Source organism: Crocodylus siamensis, chromosome 4, assembly GCF_052110815.1.
Source record: "Crocodylus siamensis isolate JL-2025a chromosome 4, ASM5211081v1, whole genome shotgun sequence".
Taxonomy (NCBI): domain Eukaryota; kingdom Metazoa; phylum Chordata; order Crocodylia; family Crocodylidae; genus Crocodylus; species Crocodylus siamensis.
In genome coordinates this window covers 48,771,066-48,794,837 of record NC_143398.1, presented here as the reverse complement: position 1 = coordinate 48,794,837, position 23,772 = coordinate 48,771,066, and the positions used below count along the sequence as shown (strand labels likewise).

The window sequence follows — 23,772 nt, the reverse complement described above, 5'->3', positions numbered from 1 at the left end:
CTAGAGAAGTTGCAGGGAGCGGCAGTAGGTGCTGGAAGCTGGAGAAAGCTGCAGGACAGCTAAGAGGAGCTGGGAAGCTGCTGGAGGAGGCAGGGGGAGGTTACAGAAGGTGTGGGGGAAGCCTGAAAACAGAGAGATGGACAACAGAAAATTGCAGGGAAAGCAGAGAAAGGCAGCAGAAAGTCACAGAGAAAAGGCAGTAGGAGCAGGGGAGGCTGAGAGATGGCAGAAAAGGGGAGATGGAATTGGGAGGAGATCGGGAAACTAGCAGAGAGGGTGGGGACTAGAGCTGAGAGAGAGAGAATGAGGCTGGAATTTAAGATAAGGAAGGGACTGGGATTTAGTAAAACATGACCCAACTCGGGGTTGCAAATGTCAGTGGTTTTATTGAACAGGGGAAATGGTGACATGATGTCTTATTGGTTCACTTGCATGCACGCACGCATGCACACACACACTCTGGCAGCAGGGGTTAGAGAGGCTTGGTGCAGGGGCTGAATTCTACCGAAGTCCAGGGAGAGAGAAAGACAGAGAGGGAGAGTCCAAATTGTAGGAGGAGGTGTGCAGATAATATCTACTTATCCAGGCTGGAAAGGGGTCCTTGTCCTGTAGATGTTGTCCAGAGGGGAGTTGCTGGCAGGGCCTCTGGGTAGATAATTGGTATGGCATGGTGTTGGTCCAGATGGAGAGAGTGTCCCACTGGGTCTGTCTTCACTGCCCCTTTTTATAGGGACAGACCGTGTGTGACCCTAATGACAGGAGGCATGCCCAGGCAAGAGTCAGCCCCTGGTGTACTGAGCATGTGCGCTCCATGCAGGGATGTGCAGTTTCAGGTGTCTGTAATGATGAGAGTTGCTGGTTCTGCGGGGCCTTTTATCTTTCAAATGCTGGTCTTGTCTCTGTTCCTGGGTGAGGTCTGTGGTTCCTGGATGAATCAATGCGAGGTGATGGCCCAGACATTACAGGCCATTCAGTAGAGGCCTGCTACTATTGTATTTCAATTGTTCCCAATCACACTCATTCATCGGGGAACCAGTTTACATGGGAGTGGTACAATGAATCATATTGTTGCAACATGGGATGCCCAGGCAGACAGAAGATGGAGGCTTGACATATAAAATGGAAACTTGACATTACTTTGGTTCACTTACAAACACAGGCCTAAGCCATACAATATCCATATGAAACAATAAAAATCAATACAAAAATGATAATAATACAATATACAACAGTAAAACTCAATACAAACCTAATAATAATACAATATAAAACAGTGGATATCCAAAACCAAAAACTTGCTACCAAAATAAAAATGTTTAAAGCTTATCCTACACCTTAGCTTATTTATACTTATCTATAGGGAATATAGAGGGAGAGAAAAAGTCAGAAATGGTTGGGGAAGGGGAGAGAATGGAATAAAAACAAAAACAAAACTGGGGATTTTGCTACAGGTGGTGAGGGGTGGCTGTATGATGGACAAGCCTCTCAACCAATGAGCAGTATGAATTGGGGCCACTGGAGCCCCTTGGCAAAACAGAGATGTGTGGGGGGAGGGGCTGCCACAATAAGCCTGCAAAAATGGCAGCCAGCTCCACAATCTGCCCACAAAATCAACCAGCTGCCTTATCAATTTGGGTAGGTTCCTAATTATGGGCTACAGCTTATTTCATCTTTAGCTGCCTAAATTACATTCATATAGCCAGATACTTGCAATTTTTGGTACTTACAAGGTAAGATGCTATTTCTGTCTGTGGTGGAACTGGAGCACCTGGGTAACATGCAGTAATCTATCAGAAGTAAAATGGAGGAGGAGGAGTGCAGCCCTCTCTCCTCTTAGCCACATCCTAGAAGTTACAGCACTTCCCAGGGAGCAGAAGACTAGAAGATGGGAGTGTCCCTCTTATCTCCCTTGGTTTTTCTGAGGCTAAATTTTTAGAACCTATCCAGCATTATATGCATGCTTGGGTGATGCCCAAAGCCTACATGGCTAGGATGAGCCTTCTCACCATGTTAGACAGGAAGCACCAGGTGAACATATTGATACAAGTGCAAATAAAATCCAAAACATATGTGGATGCCCAAATTGCAGTTATGTGGCTACACAAGTACTAGAAAAATTTACTACAATTTAATCCTTTGCCTGAATCTGTGTTTTGTCCCAAAGATCACAGACAATCAGGGTTAGGTTATTTATTCACTAGGATGTGCTGAACATTGAATTTAAAGTTTTCATGCAACCCCGGATTAGGTCACAGTGGGTGCATTTACACTAGATGTTTACTGCACAGTTGACTAATTAGCTGCACAGTAAATGTCTTGGCATCTACACATATGCCCCTATTAGGATGGAGTAAACTCATTTACTCCACAGCAGGCTAGTACTTGAAACAAGTACTAGCCTGCTGTGGAGAAAAAACTCCACAGCGGTGCACATGTAGATGCTGGAGGGGCTGGCTGGAGCATTATGGTGCTTCAGTGTGGGTGCTGCCTCATACTGAAGCTTCTTCATGCCCCAGCCAGCCCTTCTGCAGCAGGTTGAGCCAGGAGAAGCAGCCACGAGCTGACCCCCCACTCCACAGGGTCCCCTCCTAGTCAGGGCTGCTCCAACCTGGCTCCATGTGCTGTGCATGAATAAACTGCAAATCTTATTGCTCCAGAGTTCATGCACTGTAGGCATATGTTCAAAAGGCACACCCTGAAGCAATAAACTGAGGAGTAATAAGCTCTGCAGTTTATTCACGTGCAGTAATAGCATGTGTCAACACGCCCTCTGTTAATAGAATTAGCTTTTTTAGTGTATGATATTTTAAAAAAAGGCAAGCAACATAGAGCTTGATCCTACAGTCCTTTCTTACATGATTAAACTGTTATTAAAATCACGTTATTTATCATCATCCTTTATTAGTTTTGCTGCTTTCTAATGTGTTTTTGGTTCTATGTGATAAAAAAAAGAGAGACACATGATCCTTGCTTTGAGAAGATGACAATATATTTTAGGCATGAGTGGAGGGGATGGAGTTTTGAAGGATGAGCATTTCTGGAGTAAGATCATTGGGTTACTCTGAGTATGTGACATTTCTGTTTCTTCTTTTGATGTATTTTTGACTGACTTCCTGTGGCATCACATAAGAACAGGACTTGGAGCCAGTTAGACCACTTACAAGTAAGGCCCATTCACTCTAGTGACTATTGCAGAATCAGGCCTTTAATCTGGAGAGGATTTCTCTGTTTATATACTCTGATGACTGACCATCAGAAAAATTTGCAGTGCTTTCCCTAATGTTTTTACGTTTTGAATAGTTAAGCAATTAATTAGGTTTTTTAGTTGCTAATTTTATATTTCAGCTTATTTTTCTTTTATTGATTTCTAAAAATATTTTCCCTAGTTCTTAGTGTTGATTTCATCAATGAGTTCAGGAGGATTATAGCTTCAAAGGTCATGCCTAGAAGTATTTATACCTATGGATTTTTTTAAATAAAATCGCTTTGCACTGACAGCTTAGATTAGACATTTTAAAAAGTTCACTGCCCATGTAATCATTTGATCAATAACATCTCAGTTTTACGTTTTCATTATGGACTGAAATTTACTTGGCATAATTGTGGAATAAATAAATAAATTTGCAATATAAAATCTACATTGATGGTCATATTCTGGCAAATTGTGGCAGTGCTTGATAATCAAACGTAAGCAAATGGAAAAAGGTTAGTTAAGAAAAGAGGGTAGGATGGAGACCTACACTTCCCTAGGAAGAAATTTTGGTTTTCTCCAAAAATAGAAGGTGTCTTATAGACTAACCAAAATGCGTGAGTGTGTCTGTGTGTGTGTGTGTGTGTGTGTGTGGGGTATGTATATATAATATATTTATACAGACACACACACACCTCTATACACACACACACACACACACACACACACCTCTCTCTATATACACACACACACTTTGGTTAGTCTATAGAGATTATATATATATGGGGGCAGGGTGCACATGTACGCGTGCTTACAGGTGTTGGGGGGGAGGGGAGTGTTTTACCAGAAGCAACAGCGTTACTTCAACCTGGTTGTACAGCATCTGTATAAATTGAGCTCTTCAGACTTTTTGGCACTTTTATCTAAAGCTAATTCAACCGGATATTAAATAGAAATACCAAAAAAGCCCCACTAAAGCACTTGATCTACATAGACATTAGGAAAGCCGGGTCCAATTAACATGATGCCTCTTCTGGGCATGTGCTGGGCTCAGTGCAGGAGTGTGCCAAGTTTAACCTAAAGTGCCTTTTTCGGTTTTTTTCCCCATGTCTGCAAGCAACCTTTATTTCTAGATAGCACAAGCTTTCATGAAGCTTCAGCTTAAAAAAACACTTGTGCTGTGTATCTATATCTATAGATAGATAAATATCTACTTTGGATAGTCTACAAGGTGGAAAACTACCCTGTCTTGTTCTTGAGTTCAAAATGGCTAACTACACCTTGTGTTTTACAAAAAGTATCCAGCACTCAAGTAATTATTTTAATAACTGATAACTAGATCTTGATGAGTTCACCTCTTTTTCCCTTCTTCCTTTCTGACACTTGAATGGTCTTACTTATCAGTGTAATTCATGTCTTCCATTGCTCATGTTGAAACTTTTGTTGATTAAAGGCAGTTTTCTAAAATTTCGTTACAGTTTCTGTACCAATTTACATATCAGTGCCAGTCACAATAGGTCACTACTGAATAGTATCTATGTTAATTGGAAAGGAAATTATTCTCTTTACATGTGACTTGGACTTAAAAACCAAGTTAATTGTGAACACAGAGAGCCCTGGGACCCAAAGATAGAACTAACATTTTGTTATCTGTGGTGACATGTCCTCTCTTCTGAAAAAGTGGTATTTTCTACAAATAGGCAACAGGCACATGGCCTGTTGGATCAGGTTACATCAGGTTATGTTGTGTTACATGATGTGACATGCCCTGCTGTGACCTGAGGCAATGTCATTTTGTGTTACCTTGGCAGAGAAATGCTGTTCTTTATTAAACAAGGAAGGAGATGGCTAATCATCTGTGGTCATGAAGCATTTTGTGCTGTTAGTAGAAGTAGTAGGAAGCAAGTACTCTGTCCTTTTGATGTTTTAGATAATTTTACAGGGAGGGGAGGACTAAAAACAATATAAATATCTTACTATTATTTGATTAAATATTTTACAAACTTAATTTACTATGTTATATAGTACACCGTGAAAATAATAATATTATAAACAGGCATAATACTTGGAAAGTGAATAGACAATGGCACCTATTTCATTATGGAAATGGAAAATGTTGCATAGGGGATATTTAGTAATCTTCTTAGATGGAAATGCTTAGTGTTGGAAGCCTAACTATTTATACATTTTTATGCAGAGACTGGTCATTATTACTTTTCTTCAGTTCTTATAAGCTTCTTGCTTAAATAGTACATTATGCAAATGAGCCACCACAACTGCAAGGTGGGATAAAAATGGGTCTACAGCCTGACCCTAAGGCTGATTCTATCAGAACAGTGACTCTGTGTAAGAAACCATCTTGAATTATTGCATTATGTGATATTAACAGCAGAACCCATTGTGTTTGGCCATTCAGTCTAATGATCTTTAATATTATTTCCTATTGATATATTCAGCATGCAAATTCACTTTTAAAAGATTTGCACAAAGAAAAGTGAACACTCTTATATAGATACAGCTATCTGCTGATTTTACAGCAAATTACTGGTGCATGGTACAGAAGGCAACCTTTTGGTTATATTCTACATTAAAAGGAATAGGTTAGAGAGGTTTTTATGCAAATTATTAATGCTCTGTGTTGGAAGCCTAATTGTACTTTTTATTGTTGGACAAGTCAATACTGCTTTAATACACATTTTATAAGCTTCTTGCTAAAATTGTATATGAAAGGGATTAGTTCCCATAGATGAAAGGCATAATCTTAACAATGAGGCCACGTAAGCAGAATGGTTGAAGTACTGATAAAGGATTTGTTAGCTCCAACATAGAATAAGTCTTATTAGTCTTATTAGTCACCACTGTTTGACCCACTACTGTTCATTGTACAAACTACATCTGGGTGATGGAATGAACAACAGCTACTATCATTTTGTTCTGCCCAGGTACAGTAAACAGGCAGAACTGTAAAAACATTTTGATATAAAGCAAAAATGGTAAAATTGACTCTTTCTGTAGTTTCCTGAATGGGAGAGAAATGATGTTAAAAAAGACCTGTTTTTCCTATGTTTTTCCTATATGCTTAGCAGAATAGCATATCATGGAGAAGTCTGGAGGGAGGTCAAAGTTCAGGCTTGACTTTTTGTGTCACTTAATCTGATTCTTCCCACATGCTCAGCCATGCTCATTATCACAAATGAGAAAATTCAGATGGCGAAGGACAATAGAAAGTCCATCAAAGGCAAACATTAGAAAATGTTTCTTTAACATAGATTTCATGTATGGAAAAATATTACATTTGTTTTGTGGTTCTTCTTATCCAGTACTCATGTTTTATGTTTCAATGGATGCAGAGCTTCTTTCCTGTAGTGGCAATTGTTCTGCTGGTAGAGAAAAAGGGTGAGAATGTTAGCATAGTAGAACTTGGATTTTTTACTTTTTTTTTTTTTTTTGGTATCAGAATGCTTTGCAACCTGCTTAATTTTCCACACATGGCTGAACTGAGAATAAGACATTCACCTGTTTGCTGTCATTTTTATTTCAAAGGGTGCTTCTTCCCCACTCAGCTGAAATGCAGCAGTGGTTCTGCACAGCTGATTGGAAAAGCAGTGCCCTTTGAAAATAAAAGCTGCTGCATTCAGTTGGAGTATCTCAGCAGTCACAAGTAGCTGTTGGCTGAGGCTATATGTCCCCTCAGCTTGTTCCATCATTTTCAAAGGGGATTCAGGAACTTAACCCTGCAATGAATCTGAATTTACAGTATCAGTATTTGACTGAGGAATTATAATTTGGAAAGTCATTATTCATAAAATGGAGAAGAACAGACAATCATCAGCTAGCTTCTAGGAGTTTATTGGTCTTCTCCTACTATCAAAGTGTTATCATAATATAGAGGATAATTGAGTGACAATAGTTTATGATCCATAGAAGTGTGCTAAAGAATCATGACATGGTGTGATTAGCAGCTCTTTCCAACATATCCACCTAACAAGTGCAGGCCTGTTTCCATCTCTGCAAAGCCCTTTTATCACCTCTATATCCTTTTATGCACTGCCACAGCAAGTATTACCATGGACAATAAGTCACCTACATGTAGAATATCATTTCTGTAGTTGTTACTTTAGATTATGTTAATTGACCTTCTCCTTTTGAATATTACATACGTTGTAAATGTCATATATTTCATACATTACATTAATATCAATGGAACCACACTGTTTTACACTGACTGACCATCTGGCCTGTGTCTAATTGTGTTATTGTTCAGCATTTCTAGGTACACAGCTCCCACAATGAGAGTTCTGTGTTTGTCTCAGGGAAAAGAACCAGGCCTGCAAGCTACTGGCATACAACTAATATCCATCCATCAAAGTGCCTGTCAGCTTGTTTTGCCTCGAGAGCCCTACCTGATAGATAGACCTCCTTCTGTAGAGCTCTAGATCTCCTTATTCAAGGCATACCTAAATTATTTACAAAAAAATCTCTTTGAATTTTTATAAATATCTAATCTGGCTCAGAGTTTTAGCACCTGGTCTGAATTTCAGGGGATTATAATTATTCACTAAGGCTGTACAGTTTCCTAGTCCTCGTCCTGCCAAAACTGGCAGACATGCACCAAAAACTGCTATGTTGTTGTGACTTGAATACAAGGTTTAGGTGGAACAGCTCAGAACTGCAGGACATTGAGTGGTAGACAAGTTCTTTGATGAACCAGTGGGTAAGAAAATATTAAATCACCAGAAAAACCTAGAGAAATTATGTTAGTCTTCTAAACACTATAGATTAGACAGTCAACAAACCAAGGTACATAGGAAATGAATGTAGGAGAAGGTGGGGTGAAAAGAATTCTGGGGCTAGGGGTGGATCCAGAGGAGTCCAGAGGTGTAGTGGTACCCCGTCCTCTGCTGCTACTCTCCCAGCTGATCTTGGTGCGTGGGGAGCCCCAGGCCTGCTACTTTCCCCACTCCAGTCTCATGCTGTGGTTGCATAGGGTGCCAAGGTTGGCAGGGAATTGTAGCAGCAGTGACCAGGTTACCTCTTCCTGCATCTGCCACTCCTCCGCCCCACCATGTCCCCTGATGTCCCAGAGCAGGTGCTAGAAGGAAGACCCTCTTTGCCTGTATTGATGCTGACCCTGGGTGACCTGAGGGCAGGAGGATCCCCAAAGCCATTACTCCCTCACTCCAGCCACAAACTGCAGGAAGCTGATGCATAGGGTTGGGTGGGGACAACAAGGGTACTCAAATTCCCCCTTGCAGTGCCTGCTCCCAGCCAACACTGGAGACAGGGGAGTAGAAAGGAACAATCACTGGAAGAAGGAACCTGTGTACCATTGCCACTGTTCTCAGCTGAGTACAGCACCCCATGCAGCTACTATCCACAAATGCAGTAGGAGTGGGCCAGGAGTAGCTCTGGGGCTCCCCTATGCCTGTCATCCTAGAGACAACAGCAATGGAAAGAGTAGTTTCCTCCTTCCAGTGCTGATTCCTTGTCCAGCTCCCTCGTGACTCCCATCAGCTCAGGGGTTCCAGCTATACCTTGCCACCATGGTCTAAGGCACCCCTCCTTAGGAAATCCTGGTTCTGCCCATGCCTTAGGTCAATTTTTCCACAACTCAAACTAACTAATAAGAGTTTGGGCTTGCACTAATTTTCTTTCTAACCCACTGAATCTATGGAATTTAGAGAATCGAGGGCCATCAGAGCCAGCATGCAATCCTGGGCCCACCACAGGCAGCTCCTGCTCTGTGCCTGCATGGAACTGGGGTGAGCAGCAGGGCTGGTCCTAGGTTGGGGAAACAGGTGGCAGGGGAAAGCATCCAGTGGCTGGCTGGCCCCAAGGGACCAAGCAGGGATGCAGCTGCCTGGGCCCAGGTCTACCTGGCTGACTTACCATGGTCCCTGGCCACCTGTGCATGGGCCGATCCCTGATCTGAGGCCAGGCAGTGCATGGCCTCTGGTACAGAGCATCTTATCTCAGAAATGTTGCAAACTCTCACAAACAGCTTCTGGCTCTACAGTGCATGCAGCTGTGCCCAGAGGAGAGGCCAACCTTGGCAGCCAGGATGCAGCTTCAGGGTTGCCACTGCCCATAGCCAGGGCCCTATGGATATGCTAGCTCTGCCAGAGGAGGAACCTGGACAGGACTTTCCTCCTGGACCTCTTGGTCATGGCATCAGAGGACTGGCTGGGGAATGCTCAGGTGCCCACCAAGACAGATAGTGAGTGGAGGACACGGCCTGCCAGGACAGGTGGCGAGTAGAAGACACTGCCCGCGAGGAGACACAGGACTGACATGAGGAGGCGTGGGACCGGGCCAACTGGGAGTTCTGGGTGCAGCTTCTGGCCATAGAGCATGAGTGGGGGGAAGGGATGTGGGTGCAGAATGCCATCTTGGCCTGGGCAGTGCAGGCCATGGATGACAACTACCAGGTGCTGGACACTTCTGTAGCCCTGGCAGTTGCCTTTGTGTCACCCACTTCCTGGCACCTGACCCTAGCTCCACCTGCCCCCTGGCAGCCACCCATTGCCCAGCAGCAGGCCCCCATATGATCCTGCGAGGAGATCCTGTGCTGCATCCAGGAGCCCCTGGCCTGGCCCCTACCATGGGTCTGATGCCACCCAGCCCCCTGGACTGGGCCCAGCCTTGCCACTCACTCTGGCTCCATGTGGGTGCGGAGCCAGAGCTGCCTGCAGTGGGGTCAGGACTGAACACTGGCCCTGCTGGCCCTGGACATCTGGTGGAGGGGGAGATGCTTGCACTGGGGGAGCACCAGCCATAGTTGCCCCTGGATAAGCTCTCCCCACACTGCACTCACCATGGCATCTGCACCTGTGGAGGAGCAGCCACAGGCTGGCCCTGAGCTCTGCCCCTAGTTGTCTGAACCCCATGGCCCCCCACCCTGGGACTGCACACAAACAGCATTGTATATAATTTTCATGGGGAAGAAGGTTTTTTTATTGTTGGTGGACATCATGGGTGGTGGAGGGGATCTGTTTGTTGGGGAGGGAGTGGAAGGTGGTTGACGTGAGGGGAATAAAAACTTTTTCTTTTGAGATGTGTCTGCAGTGAGCATGGTGCTCAAGATGAGCAAGGGGTGGGGGATGTCTGTGGGCAGCAGTGCAGGAAGGCTAGTGGAGGGAGTTCTGGAGGAGTTGGCCAGTACTTTCGCAACTTGTGCCCTGGACCCCAGTGGCAGGTATGTCACTTTCCTGGGGCTTGAGCAGAGAGGCACCACTGTTGCTGCCACCACAGGTAGTGGTCCCACTACAAGGCATCCTCTTGCACCCAGGCCTTGTGGAAGTGCTCCCCCTGGGCCTCACAGATATTATGCAGCATACAGGCTGCAACAATGGCTTGGGAGATACTGTCCTTGATGAATTTGAGGTGGGCGGTGAGGGTGTACCAATGTCCCTTGAAGTGGCATAGGGTGCACTCCACCAGGGTATGGGTCCAGCCCAGGCAGCAGTTGAAGTGGGCCTCATAGGGGTCCAGGTGGATAGTGTAGGTGCATGAGCCAGGGCAGATAGTTTCATAGTTTCTAGGATCGGAAGGGACCTGAGCAGATCATCTAGTCTGACCCCCTGCCATGGCAGGAAAGAGTACTGAGGTCAAACAACCCCAGCAAGATGTTCATCTAACCTTCTCTTAAACAATCCCAGGGTAGGAGCCTGCACCACCTCTCTTGGAAGCTGGTTCCAGACCCTAGCCATCCTGACCATGAAGTAGCGATGGTCCTGATATCTAACCTAAACCTACCCTCTGCCAGCTTGTGACCGCTATTCCTAGTCACTCCTGGCGGTGCTCAGGGGAACAGTGACTCCCCCAATGCCTGCTGATCCCCCCTGACTAGTTTATAACAGGCCACAAGATCCCCCCTCAGCCTTCTCTTTTGGAGGCTGAACAGGTTCAGGTCCCGTAGCCTCTCCTCATAGGGCCTGCCCTGTTGTCCCCTGATCATACGAGTGGCTCTCCTCTGGACCCTCTCCATGCTGTTGACATCCCTCTTGAGGTGTGGCACCTAGAACTGGATGCAGTACTCCAACTGTGGCCTGACCAGTGCCGCATAGAAGGGAAGGATCACCTCTTTGGACCTGCTGGAGATGCATCTGTGGATGCATGACAAGGTGCGGTTGGCCTTCCTGACTGCATCCCCACACTGCCGGGCCATGTTCATCTTGGAGTCAGTGATGACCCCAAGGTGCTTTTCCGCCTCCGTGCTGACAAGAGGGGAGCTCCCTAACCTGTAGGTATGGTGCCGGTTGTTCCTCCCCAGGTGCAGCACCTTGCACTTGTCTGTGTTGAAACCCATCCTATTCTTGTCCGCCCACCCTTGTAACCTGTCTAGGTCTGATTGTAGCCTGTTGCATCCTTCTGGTGTGCCCACGTCCCCCCACATCTTAGTGTCATCAGCAAATTTGAACAGGGTGCTTTTTACCCGTTCGTCCAAATCACTGATGAAGATGTTGAACAGTGCAGGCCCAAGGACCAAGCCCTGCGGAACCCCACTGCCCACATCCTTCCAGGTTGAGAAGGACCCATCCACTACCACCCTCTGGATGTGGCCCTCCGGCCAGTTGGCGACCCATTTGACTGTGTGGGTGTCTACACCACAGCCCCCCAGTTTCTTAATGAGACTTGAATATGTCCAACCCCTCCAGAAGCTCCCTAACTAAATCCTCGCTAACCTGTGGCCCAAGTGTGCCTCCCCCGGGGCCCGAGGGGGGCCCAGCAGGGAGGTGGGTGTTCTGGTCCCTATTTAGGAAGACGGAGGCAAAGAAGTCATTAAACATGTTAGCTTTGCCATCTGGTGTGATGACCAAGTTTCCCATCGCGTCCTGCAAGGGCCCCACATTACCCGGGACCTTCTTTTTACCCCCTACGTATTTAAAAAAGGACTTCTTATTGTCCTTAATCTGGGAAGTTAGTCCCAGTTCCATCTCTGCCTTGGCCTTCCTAAGTACCCCCCTACATCCCCGAGCAACTACAGAATAGTCATCCCTGGTGATGACCCCTTCTTTCCATTGGGTGTAAGCCTCCTTTTTAGCAAGGAGACATTCCTGGATGCTTTTGGTGAGCCACGGAGGCTTGTGTGCTCTCCTGCTCCCTTTGATCCTCATTGGGATTACCTTCCTTTGGGCTTGGAGGATTGTCTCCTTAAGGAGCAACCACTCTCCTTGGACACCTGGGTCCCCTCCCCTCCGGGACCTCAGCGCTTCTCCAACTATCCTCGTTAGCTTGTTCAAGTTTGCCCTCCTAAAATCTAGGGCTGCTGCCTTACTGCATGCCTTTGCCACCTTGTGCAGGATGGTGAATTCCAGCAGGCGATGATTGCTGTCGCCCCGGTGGTCGAGCACCTGCAGCCCCCTCACCATGTCATCACCCGTGGCCAGCACTAGGTCCAACAAGGCGTCTCCCCTGGTGGGGCTGTGCACCTCCTGGGTTAGATGGAGGTCCTGCACTCTGGCCAAGAACCTACGTGAGCGGTAGATGGCGTTGCCAACCACCACGGTACTTAGATGCAGGTCTGGCATCCCCTGTGTGAAGTGGTCACTCTCCATCAGGCTTAGAAGGCCAGAGTTCTGGAAGACATGGACATCATGGGCACTGCCCACCCAACTGGAACTCATGCTTGAAAGCACCTCAGTGGTCCATAACAGCCTGAAGCACCATGGAGTGAACGCCCCTGTGGATGTTGTACAGCCAGTCTCCGTGGGGCAAGCAGGTGACAGGGATGTGGATCTCATCCAGGGCCCCAATGCATTGGGAAAATCCCAGGGCACAAAAACCCCACCACCTCCACCAGGGTGTTGTGCATGTAGAGCACAGTGTCCCGCAGCACACCCTGGAGGGCTTCACACACCTCCAGGACAACCTCCCTGGTGCTGACCTTGCCCACACCAAACGGGTGGCCGAAGTACCCCAGGCTGATGGGCATAGGACCAGATAGGTGTCCATGGGGAGGGGTGGTTGTATGCTAATGTGCTGCTACTCCAGATGGGGCTGGAGCTGATCCAGAAGGTCCCAGAAGGTGGCCTCAGTCATGCAGAAGGCCTCCAGTCACTGCTTATTATCCCAGGTGTGCTGGATTTCATAGACATTAGGACAGTCAGCTGGGGTCAAATGATCCCAACAAGACTGGGTTCCTTTAAGAAATAATTGGATGCCTGAGTAGGTGCCCGCACCACCTCTGGGGGGAGTTTATTCCAGGCCCTGGAGACTCAGACAGTAAAGAAGTTTTTCCTTATGTCCAGCCTAAAATGGTCTTCCAAGAGTTTGTGACTGTTGGACCTAGTCTTCCCATGGGGTGCTCTGGTGAACAGTCATTTATCCAATTCCCAGTGCACACCCCTTATATACTTATAGGCTGCCATGAAGTCACCCCTGAGCCTATGCTTCTTCAGGTTGAAGTCTCTCAGCCTATCCTCATAAGGCCTGCCCTCTTGTCCTCTAATCAGGCATGTGGCTCTCCTCTGGAGTCCCTTGAGCTTTTCCATATCCTTTCTGAATTGCATTAAATACTTCAAGGGTCATGCTGCATTCTGTAAGGGACTTATGGTTTCTCTGGTATTCCTCTCACTTCTGACATAGTTCTAGAATCCCTTTTTGTTTCCTTTAATGTCTCTTGCCAGCTGCCTCTCAAATCATGCCTCAGCCTTTCTAATTTTCTCCCTGCATGTCCCTGAAATACTCTTATATGCTTCCCTGGTGCTGCAACTAATTTGACACTTTTTATAGGATCCCTTTTCGAATTTCAGTTTATTGAAGAGATTGCTGTCTAGCCAGGCTGATCTCCTGTTACACTTCCTATTCTTCTACCTCATGATGATATTTTGCTTCTGTGCCCTTTAGAAGGCCTCTTTAAGCACTTGCCTTCCAGGGGATCCTGCCCACTAGTTCCCTGAGTTTGCTAAAGTCTCCTTTTCTGAAGCTCAGTGTCTTTACTCAGTTGTTCTTTTTCCTTCCTCTCCTTAGGATCTTGAACTCTATCATTTCAGAGTCAGTGGGTGCACGAACCCAAGACACTTTACTGTTCAGTAGCTACATGTGCACATGTAGACTTGCAGTAAGTGTGCAAGTCTACATGTACACATGCTTACTACACCATAAACTTCGCTACTCACAAGTAAATTTGCTACCTGCAAAGGTAAGTAGCAAATTTATTCATAAGTACTTACTACTCAGTGGGTGTGTCTATATATAAATTTGATGCAGAACCAATTTACTCTTGAGTAAATGGTGAAGGGCATGCGTCTACACATGCATAGAAGTGGGAGCAGATTTGCTGCCAATCTGCTCCCACTTCCCAGGGCCCTGAAATGGGCCCCTGTCACCACTGGGGGGAGCTCCAGGCTCTGGCTGCAGCTGCCAGCAACTGGTAGCCCTCTTCAAAAGCCAGCCAACCTCTGAGCCCACTTGGCCAGCCAGGACTGGTGGCAACACTTCATCCAGAACTCAAGGACCTCCTGCACTTAAAAAAAATAATCTTATAAAGGATGGAAGATGGGAAACATCACTGAGGAGGAATACTGAGCACGAACCTGTACCTGTAGGGAGCAAACTAGGAAAGTCAAGGCTGCAACCAAACTCAAATTGGCCACTTAAATTAAGGACAAGAAAAAGTCCTTCAAATATGTGGGAAGTTGGAAAAAGAATAAAGGTAACATTGGACCCTTACTAAGCCATGTGGGGCAGCTGCTAACCAACACTCATGAAAAAGCCAATCTCCTTAATAACTACTTCATGTTGGTCTTCCATCAGCCCAGTGGGATCACCCTGCCTGACAAAAGGCAGGATCACCAAGGGAAGGGCGAACCTGCAGCCACCATTACCCTGAACTTGTGAGGGAACATCTTAAGAAGCTGGACATCCACAAAATCAGCTGGCCCAAATGGAATGCACCCAAGAGTACTAAAGGAACTAGCTTACATTATAACACAGCCTATGGTGAGGATATCTGAGAACTCATGGCACTCGGGCTAAGTGCCTGATGATTGGAAGAGGGCCAATGTGGTGCCTATCTTCAAGAAAGAAGGGAAGATCCAAGGAACTATAGGCCAATTAGCTTGACCTCAATCCCTAGAAAGATCCTGGAAAAAATCATTAAGGAATCCATAACCAACATCCTAACAGAAGGTAATCTTCTGAGAGATAGCCAACATAGCTTTGTGATGGGTAGATCTTGTCTGACTAACCTGACCTCCTTCTATGACCAAGTGACGCATCACTTGGACAAAGGAGAAGTGGATATCATATTTTTGAACTTCAAGAAAGCCTTTGGACTTGTGTCCCATGATGTCATCATGGAAAAAATGGGGAATTCCAGCCTAAACTATTTCACTATCCAATGAGTGGGGAACTGGCTCTGTGGATGGACCCAGAGAGTGATAGTTGATGGAGCCAAATCAAATTTGTGCACTGTAACCAGTGGCATCCCCCAGGGCTCTGTTCTCAGACCTGTACTCTTCAATATGTTTATAAATGAACTGGACTCAGGTGTTACAAGCAGACTGGCTAAGTTTGCTGATGACACCTAACTATGGGGAAGTGCAGCCACCCCAGAGGTTAGGCTGGCAATCCAGGCTGATCTCAACAGGCTTGCAAGGTGGGTGGATCAAAACCTGATGACATTCAGTGCCAAGAAATGCAAGGTAATCAACCTTGGGAGAAAGAACCCATACCACACTTATAGGTTCAGCAGTGCTAAACTAGCTAGCACTGTGTCTAAAAAAGACTTGGGGGTCATGATTGACCACAAGATGAACATGAGCCATAAATGCAATGCCACAGCCAGCAAAGCAAACAAAATTCTGGCTTGTATCTTCCAATGCATCTCGAACAAGACCTGGGAAGTCATCCTCCCACTTTACTTGGCCTTGGTGCTAGAATACTAGGTTCTGTCCTACCAGTGAGCAGATGTGGAAGACTGCATGTGATGTGCATTGCAGAGACCAACTGGCAGCTTTGGGAATGGTGTCTCGAGGTGGGCTTTGGTTTCCTCGACAACGACTCACACATCTGAACAAGAGACATGCTCAGATGGGATGGGCTCCACCTTTCTCCTAAAGGTCAGTATGTGTTTTCTTTTAGATTGGCGGATCTCCTCTGGCGGGCTTTAAACTAGGCTGGTAAGGGGAACACGAGGGTGGAGGAAGCCTTGAACTGCCAAACCAAGCAACACCCACAAGTACAGCCCAACCTAAACTGACGAGTGGAACATATATGCAGGTAAGCAACAGGGGCCAGGGTAATGCTGAAAGTATGGGCCCAGTGCACACATCCTCAGAAGAACTCAACTGCCTTTACACAAATGCTCGTAGTATGGAGGAACAAGTAGCAAGAGGAACTTACACTTCCGCTAGCTGACACCAACCCGGACATAGTGGGGCTCACTGAAACATGGTGGGACCCAACGCATGACTGGGCGGTGACTATCAAGGGCTATAGGCTGTACAGGAGGGACAGGGCAGGGAGGAAAGGTGGGGGCGTGGCGCTCTACATTAAGGAGGAATACACATCCTTGTCAAGCAAAGAATCAGAGGAGGGGCACGCTGAAATGCTCTGGGTTAGAATACAAGGCAGTTGAGGGGAAAGAGATTTAATGGTGGGGGCCTACTACAGACCACCCAACCATGGGGAAGAGCTAGACCAGGAATTCTTAAGTCAGCTCACAGAGGTAGTTAGGTCAAAGGATGTGGTCAGCATGGATGACCTGAACTTTCCAGACATCTGCTGAGAAGAGCCAGGTCTGACCGCTCACGTAGGTTCCTAGCCAGAGTGCAGGACCTCCATCTAACCCAGGAGGTGCATAGCCCCACCAGGGGAGATGCCTTGTTGGACCTGGTGCTGGCCACGGGAGACGACCTGGTGAGGAGGCTGCAGATGCTCGACCACTTGGGCGATAGCGATCACCCCCTGCTGGAATTCACCATCCAGCACAAGGTGGCAAAGGCCTACAGCAAAGCAGCAGCCCTAGATTGCAGGAGGGTGGAATTCAATGAGCTAAGGCAGGGAAGCACTGAGGTCTCAGAGGGGAGGGGAGCCAGGTGTCCAAGAAGAGTGGTTGCTCCTTAAGGAGACGATCCTCCAAGCCCAAAGGGAGGTAACCACAACACAGATCAAAGGCAGGAGGGTGCAAAAGCCCCAGTGGCTCACCAAAAGCATCCAGGAATGTCTTCTAGCTAAAAGGGAGGTGTACACCCAATGGAAGGGAGGAGCCACACCAGGGAGGATTATACTGTGGTTGCTCGGGGATGCAGGGGGGCAATCAGGAAGACCAAGGCAGAGATGGAACTGGGACGAGCTTCCCAGATCAAGGACAACAAGAAGTCCTTTTTTAAATACATAGGGGGCAAAAAGAAGGTTCTGGGTAATGTGGGTCCCCTGCAAGACACACTAGGAAATTTGGTCGTCACACCAGATGACAAAGCTAACATATTTAACGATTTCCTTGCCTTCATTTTCCTGAGCAGGGACCGAAACAGCCACCCCACCTCTGGATCCCCCTCACACCCCAGGGGAGGCATACCTAGGTAAAGGGTTAGTGAGGAACTAGTTAGGGAACTTCTGGAGGGACTGGATGTATTCAAATCAGCTGGTCAGAATGATCACCACCCTAGAGTACTGAGGGAATTAGCTGAGGTCATTGCTGGACCCCTGGCGCAGCTGTACAAGCACTCGTGCTTCTCTGGTGTGGTGCCAGAGGACTGCAAGAGGGCCAATGTGGTTCCCATCTTCAAAAAGGGGAGGAAGGAGGACCTGGGTAACTATAGGCCAGTTAGTCTTACCTCAACCCTGGGCAAGCTTTTTGAGAGAATTATTCTGGCACATGTCCATGAGCGGCGAGCAGGGGAAATTGTGCTTAGGGGCAACCAACATGGGTTCATTAGAGGCAGGTTCTGTCAGACCACCCTGGTGGCCTTCTACGACCAGGTCACCAAATCCTTAGATGCAGGGGTCGCAGTGGACATAGTCTTCCTGGACTTTTGGAAGGCGTTTGACACTGTCTCTTCACCCTGTTCTCATTAAGAAACTGGGGGACTGTGGTGTCAACACCTACACAGTCAAATAGGTCACTGTGAGGGGTCCGTCCACCAACTGACCGTCTCACTGGGGACTCCTGGTGAGAGGGGAGTGTGTCGTCCTCACTGTGCTCATGCCAGTCTCTCCTGCCACGACTTTGATGGTAACCTAGGGGTTCATAATTGTGGCACGTGCAGTCCGGAACCAGCACTCCGTCTCCGCGGGGTCCAGGGGTCCTGAGGGCTCCTCCTCCCCTACACCCTCGCCTGATCCTCTGGGAAAGTGGCCACCTCTCAGGGCGGACCACTCGTCAGGGTGCTAGCCCCAATAAGGTTCGTGAAGGAGAAAAAAATACAAAGTCCAACAAAAGTTCCTGGCTGGGGTTCACCGGGGTCGGGGTTTGTTTGGCCCCTCGGCTGTCCCCCCCTCGATATCCCTTATCAGCTGCGGGCTGACCCCTTCCCTGGATCCGGGCTGGGATCTTCCGCCCTCTCCCAGGGGCCTCCTTCCACCCCTTAGTCTTCCTGAGGATCACAGGCGTGGTGGTTTCCCTGCCTGTGATTTCCCCTATATTACAGTACTTACGGTACCCGGCTCCTCCCAGGTGCCGCCGCTTCCCACGGCGTTAAGCCGCTCGTCTCTCCACTGCCGGTTGGCTGGGCCTCCTTGCTGCGCCAGGGCTTACCCCTGCCCCAGAAGGTCCTGCCTCGTCGCCAGGCAGCTTGCACCCGCTCCAGGGTATATTCCCCGACGCCGGCTCTTCTCCCACTCACCTCTGGATCCGCCACTCCCGTCTCCGCATCCGCCGCTCCTGCCTTCGCATCTGCTGGGGCCCTCTCCAGACCCGCCAGGCTCCTTTTATCCGTCCGGGTAGGTCTCGACCCGGGTACTTCTGGGTTCCTAGAACGGGGAAACATGAGTGCCTGGCTTTCCGCCCGGACACGGAAGTCGGACCAGTTTCTGCCGCCGTCGGCGTCGGCCTCGCCCGGCACCTTCTTCACCCCCTCACAGTCACAAACTGGCTGAAGGGTTGCACCCAGAGAGTGGTAGTGGACAGGTCATTTTTGACCTGGAGGGACATAGGCAGTGGGGTTCCTCAGGGCTCGGTCCTGAGGCCCGTACTGTTCAACATCTTCATCAGTGACTTGGACGAGGGGGTAAATAGCACCCTGTTCAAATTTGCTGATGAGACTAAGATGTGAGGGGATGTGGGCATGCTAGAAGGGAGGAATAGGCTGCAATCAGACCTAGACAGGTTACAGGGGCGGGCGGACGAGAATAGGATGGGATTCAACACTGACAAGTGCAAGGTACTGCACCTGGGGAGGAAGAACCAGCACCATATCTACAGGTTGGGGACCTCTCTTCTCATCATGCAGAGGCAGAAAAGGATCTTGGAGTCATCATTGATGCCAAGATGAACATGGGCCGGCAGTGTGGGGATGCAGTCAGGAAGGCCAACTACACCTTGTCATGCATCCACAGGTGCATCTCAAGCAGGTCCAAGGAGGTGATACTCCCCCTCTACGTGGCACTGGTCAAGCCGCAGCTGGATTATTGTGTCCAGTTCTGGGTGCCACTCTTGAAGAGGGATGTGGACAACTTGGAGAGGGTCCAGAGCAGGGCCACTCACGTGATCGGGGCAGCAGGGCAGACCCTACGAGGAGAAGCTACGGGACCTAACCTGTTCAGCCTCCAAAAGAGAAGGCTGAGGGGGGATCTAGTGGCCTGTTACAAACTAGTCAGAGGGGACCAGCAGGCACTGGGGGAGTCCCTGTTCCCCCAAGCACTGCCAGAAGTGACTAGGAATAGCGGTCACAAGCTGCCAGAAGGTAGATTCAGGCTAGATACCAGGAGGCGCTACTTCACTGTCAGGGCAGCTAGAATCTGGAACCAACTTCCAAGAGAAGTGGTGCTGGCTCCTACCCTGGGGGTCTTTAAGAGGAGGCTGTATGAACACCTTGGTGGGGTCATTTGACCCCAGTACTCTTTCCTGCCATGGGAGGGGGTCGGACTTGATGATCTCTTCAGGTCCCTTCCTACCCTACAAACTATGAGACTATGAACCCGTGCCCAGTTCTTAACTCCACAATTCAGATTTCTTAAATACAGCCAGCTACAAGATGATGAATACAGTTGACAGCAAAGATAGAGGCAAACAGCCTAGAATAGCAGAAGAAAAAGTTAGGGATTACTTAGAGAAGCTAAATTCTTTTAAGTTGGTAGGGTCAGGTGGTATGCACTTAGAGTACTGAAGGACCTGGCTGAAGTAATTTTAGAGCCATTGACTATCCTTTTTGAGAACTCATGGAGGTCAAGTGAGGTCCCAAATGACTGGAACATGGCAAATATAGTTCTTATATTTTAAAAAATTGTAAGAAGGAAGATCTAGGAAAATACAGACTAGTCAGCCTGACCTTGATACCTGGAAGGATCACAAATCAGGCCCCCAAGAAATCTACTGTGAAACCCTTGGAGAAGAATAAGGTGATCAGGAAAATCCAGCATGGGTTCACTAAGATTATACTATGACTGACTAACCTGATATTATTTTATGATAACGTGACAGGCTCTGTGGATAGGGGGAAGATCTGTGGATGTGATGTAGTATTTGACACTCTCTCATTATATTCTCATTAACAAGCTAAGAATAGTACTGTAAGGCATTGGCGATGCATAGGGAGTGCATGCAAGTGCATGTGCACCCCCTGAGATTGGCGGTGCACCCTCTCAGACTGGCCACCACTGACATCTAGGGGCAGTCAGCAATCACACCCGCTCTGTCCCCCTGTTGCCAACACTGCTGCGGCCAGTCCCTGGTTGGCCTGCCCTCACCGTCAACATCAGTGTGGTCACCTGCAGGCGTTCCCCACTCACCACCACCATGCCCCCACCACCGCCACCATTGCCGCTGTCTGTGGGCAGTTGTCGTAACCCCAGCCTAAGGAGGTATGAGGCTTTCATGCTGTAAGATGTATACATAAATGGTAGGATCACCATACTCAGTGAGTAGTCATCAATGGCTTAGTGTATAGTTGGGAGGAGGTATCAAGTGGGGTTTCTTACAGGTCTGTCTTAGGTAAAGTATTATTTTATATCTTCATTAATGTTCGGATGATTAGTGTGGCATCTCTAGTGGATGCTGTGAGTACCATGCCACCCCCTTGGTTGAGGTCCCTCAACTTGTCTGCCACAACTTGTTGTTACGTGAAGAAAGGAGGGGTTCAGTGGATTTCTTCATCCTGATCGACAACCAGGTACTCACAGCAGGGTGTGAGTGTTCCTCAGGGCTCCACCTCCCCTACACCTGGTCCACTCACCAATCACTCAGGTGTCCCGCTCGTGGTTCTGCTGTTCCCTGCAAGCCCCTTTTACAAAGGTGTCTGGCATCAGTTTCAGCATTGGCCAGTTGCCTGGATGTTAAAGCATCTGGAGCCTGAGACCCTGATCCCAAAGGACTGAGCTCCTGTTGTCTGGTGTCCATCTCCCTCCAAAGGAGAGGGATGCTCCTATAAGCTTTGAAATTAAGGTGGCTGGGGATTGACCGTCCCTGGCCTGAAGCAGGACACTGCTCCCCCCGTCTTGGATGTTAGGGGGCAGCACCTGAAGCGCTATTGCCAGCCTTGGGAGCCACCACCTGCCTGGCATGCTCCCCACTGGCTCTCTCCCTTCCTCTCCCCACAGACTTCCAATGGGGTTTTTAGATTTCCCACGGTGGCGGCATCAGCTGCTGCAATTAGCTGGCCGCTGCCCTGCCCGGGCAGCAGATGTTTGAAGAGCCAGCTTATGCAACTGTGGCTCCAGCTCCACTCCTGGAGGTAAGTTTACTGGGGTACAGGGGGCCTGCTTCTTCCCCCTGGGAATGCCCGGGGCTGCCCCTAGCACCCTTAGTGCCTGTGGGGGCTTCTCGCTGCCACAGACCTCCCCTTTTAAGCTGCCTTGTGGGCATTTTGACATCTTGCTGAGCATCCCGAGTTGTCAGGTGTTTCTTCTCATGCACTTGGCGTGCCTCCTTGGCTGGATCTTCTGAGCTGATCTATCTAGAGAGGAAATCCATCATGAGGTTATCTTTGCTGGGGTGGTACACTACTGTGAACTTGAAAGGTTGAAGAGCGAGTGCCCAGGGGAATATGCGGGTATTTTCTATATGGATTTTAGTTAACCACTGCAGTGAGGCATGATCCGTCACCACCAGGAACTCCCAGCCCATCAGACAGGATTTAAAATACTCCATTGCCCAGTGTATGGCTAGGCACTCCCTCTCTATTGTGGCCTACCTGGTTTCATCTCAGCTAAGTTTGTGGCTTGCAAATGCAACTGGGTGCTCATCTTCCCCACATCTTTGAGATTGCCCCTAAAATGCTGTCAGAGGCATCAATTTGTGAGACAAAAGGAGCAGAGAAGTCAGGAGTATGTACTACCACATCACAATACATAGCCTCCTTCAGATTCTCAAAGCTTTTTGTCATTTTGGACATCCATTTTAGTGTCTCTGATGCCTGTCCTCAGAGTGCATCTATGAGGGGTGTGGTGAGCTCTGCAAAGGGTGGTATTAATCTGAGATAGTAGTTGATGAGCACCAACAAGGACTGGACTTGGCAACAGTGGCGCGGCTCTTGGAAATGGCATATTGCCTCCACTTTGTCCACAAGGAGTCGGATAGTTCCCCGGCCTACACAAAAACCCAGGTACTTTGTCTGCTTTCATGCCAGTTGACTTTTTTTTGGATTGGCTGTCATCCCAGTCACTTTGAGGTCTCCCAGGATGGCCCTCAGGTTGTCAAGGCATTGTGGCCAATCCAAGGTGAAGATAATTATGCTATCAATGTGTGCAGCCACGTATGCTGTGTGTAGTGCCAGCAGGGAATCCATAAGCCTCTGGAATGTGGCTACAGCTCCATTCAGCCTGCAGGGCATTTGTACAAACTCAAATAGGCCCCAACATGTTCTGAAAGCTGCCTTGGCTCAGTCAGCTGGTCTCATTGGGATTTGCCAGTACCCTTTGGCTAAGTCAATAGTAGATATATACCTCACTTCCCCAATTTTCTTGATGAGGTGGATTATATGAGGCATTGGAAGGCATCAAAGGTCTCTAGTGCATTCAACTTTCAGAAGTCAATGCTTAGGCAGAGTGACCCTTCGGGTTTGGCCACTGGTGCTACTGGGCTGTGCCAAGAACTTCGAGAAGGCCAGATAATTCCTTGCTTCCTCATCTTTTCTATTTCTTCCTGTACTTCCTGTTGTAATTGATGAGGTATGGGCCTCCATCATTCCCTGATTAGTGTGCCTGGTGATGTTCTGATCTCGTGTTCTATTCCTCGTGCCCATCCTGGGGTTTCTTGGAATATGTCCCATAAGGTTTCTATCATCTCCATCAGTTCCCACCGTTGCTCGGTGTTCAGATCTTCCCCCAGCTGAACTTGCACCCTCTGTGTTGTTGCATCCCCTAACTCAGGACAGGGGAGTCCCAGCTCCATCCCCGTTTCCTCATGTTGCACCATCCAACCCTATGGTGCCCTCCATTCTTTGAGGAGATTGACATGGTAGATTTGGCGCTCCTGGCAG

General features: G+C 48.0%; 1 protein-coding gene across 3 annotated transcripts in view; it reads right to left on the bottom strand.

The window, feature by feature from the left end:
- Window positions 1–362: 362 nt before the first annotated feature.
- Window positions 363–23,772, bottom strand: part of LOC149865704 (uncharacterized) — a 142,506-nt gene continuing 119,096 nt past the window's right edge. The window contains exons 3-4 of one of the 3 annotated variants that reach the window (XM_090042242.1): window positions 18,982–19,108; window positions 363–6,570 (exon numbers count right to left, since the gene is read on the bottom strand). In XM_090042242.1, coding sequence (XP_089898368.1) covers window positions 6,514–6,570; window positions 18,982–19,108 — 184 coding nt within the window. In that variant the 3' untranslated portion in view covers window positions 363–6,513. The remainder of the gene's footprint in view (window positions 6,571–18,981; window positions 19,109–23,772) is intronic. The other 2 variants (XM_090042243.1, XR_016441750.1) reach the window with 2 other exon arrangements.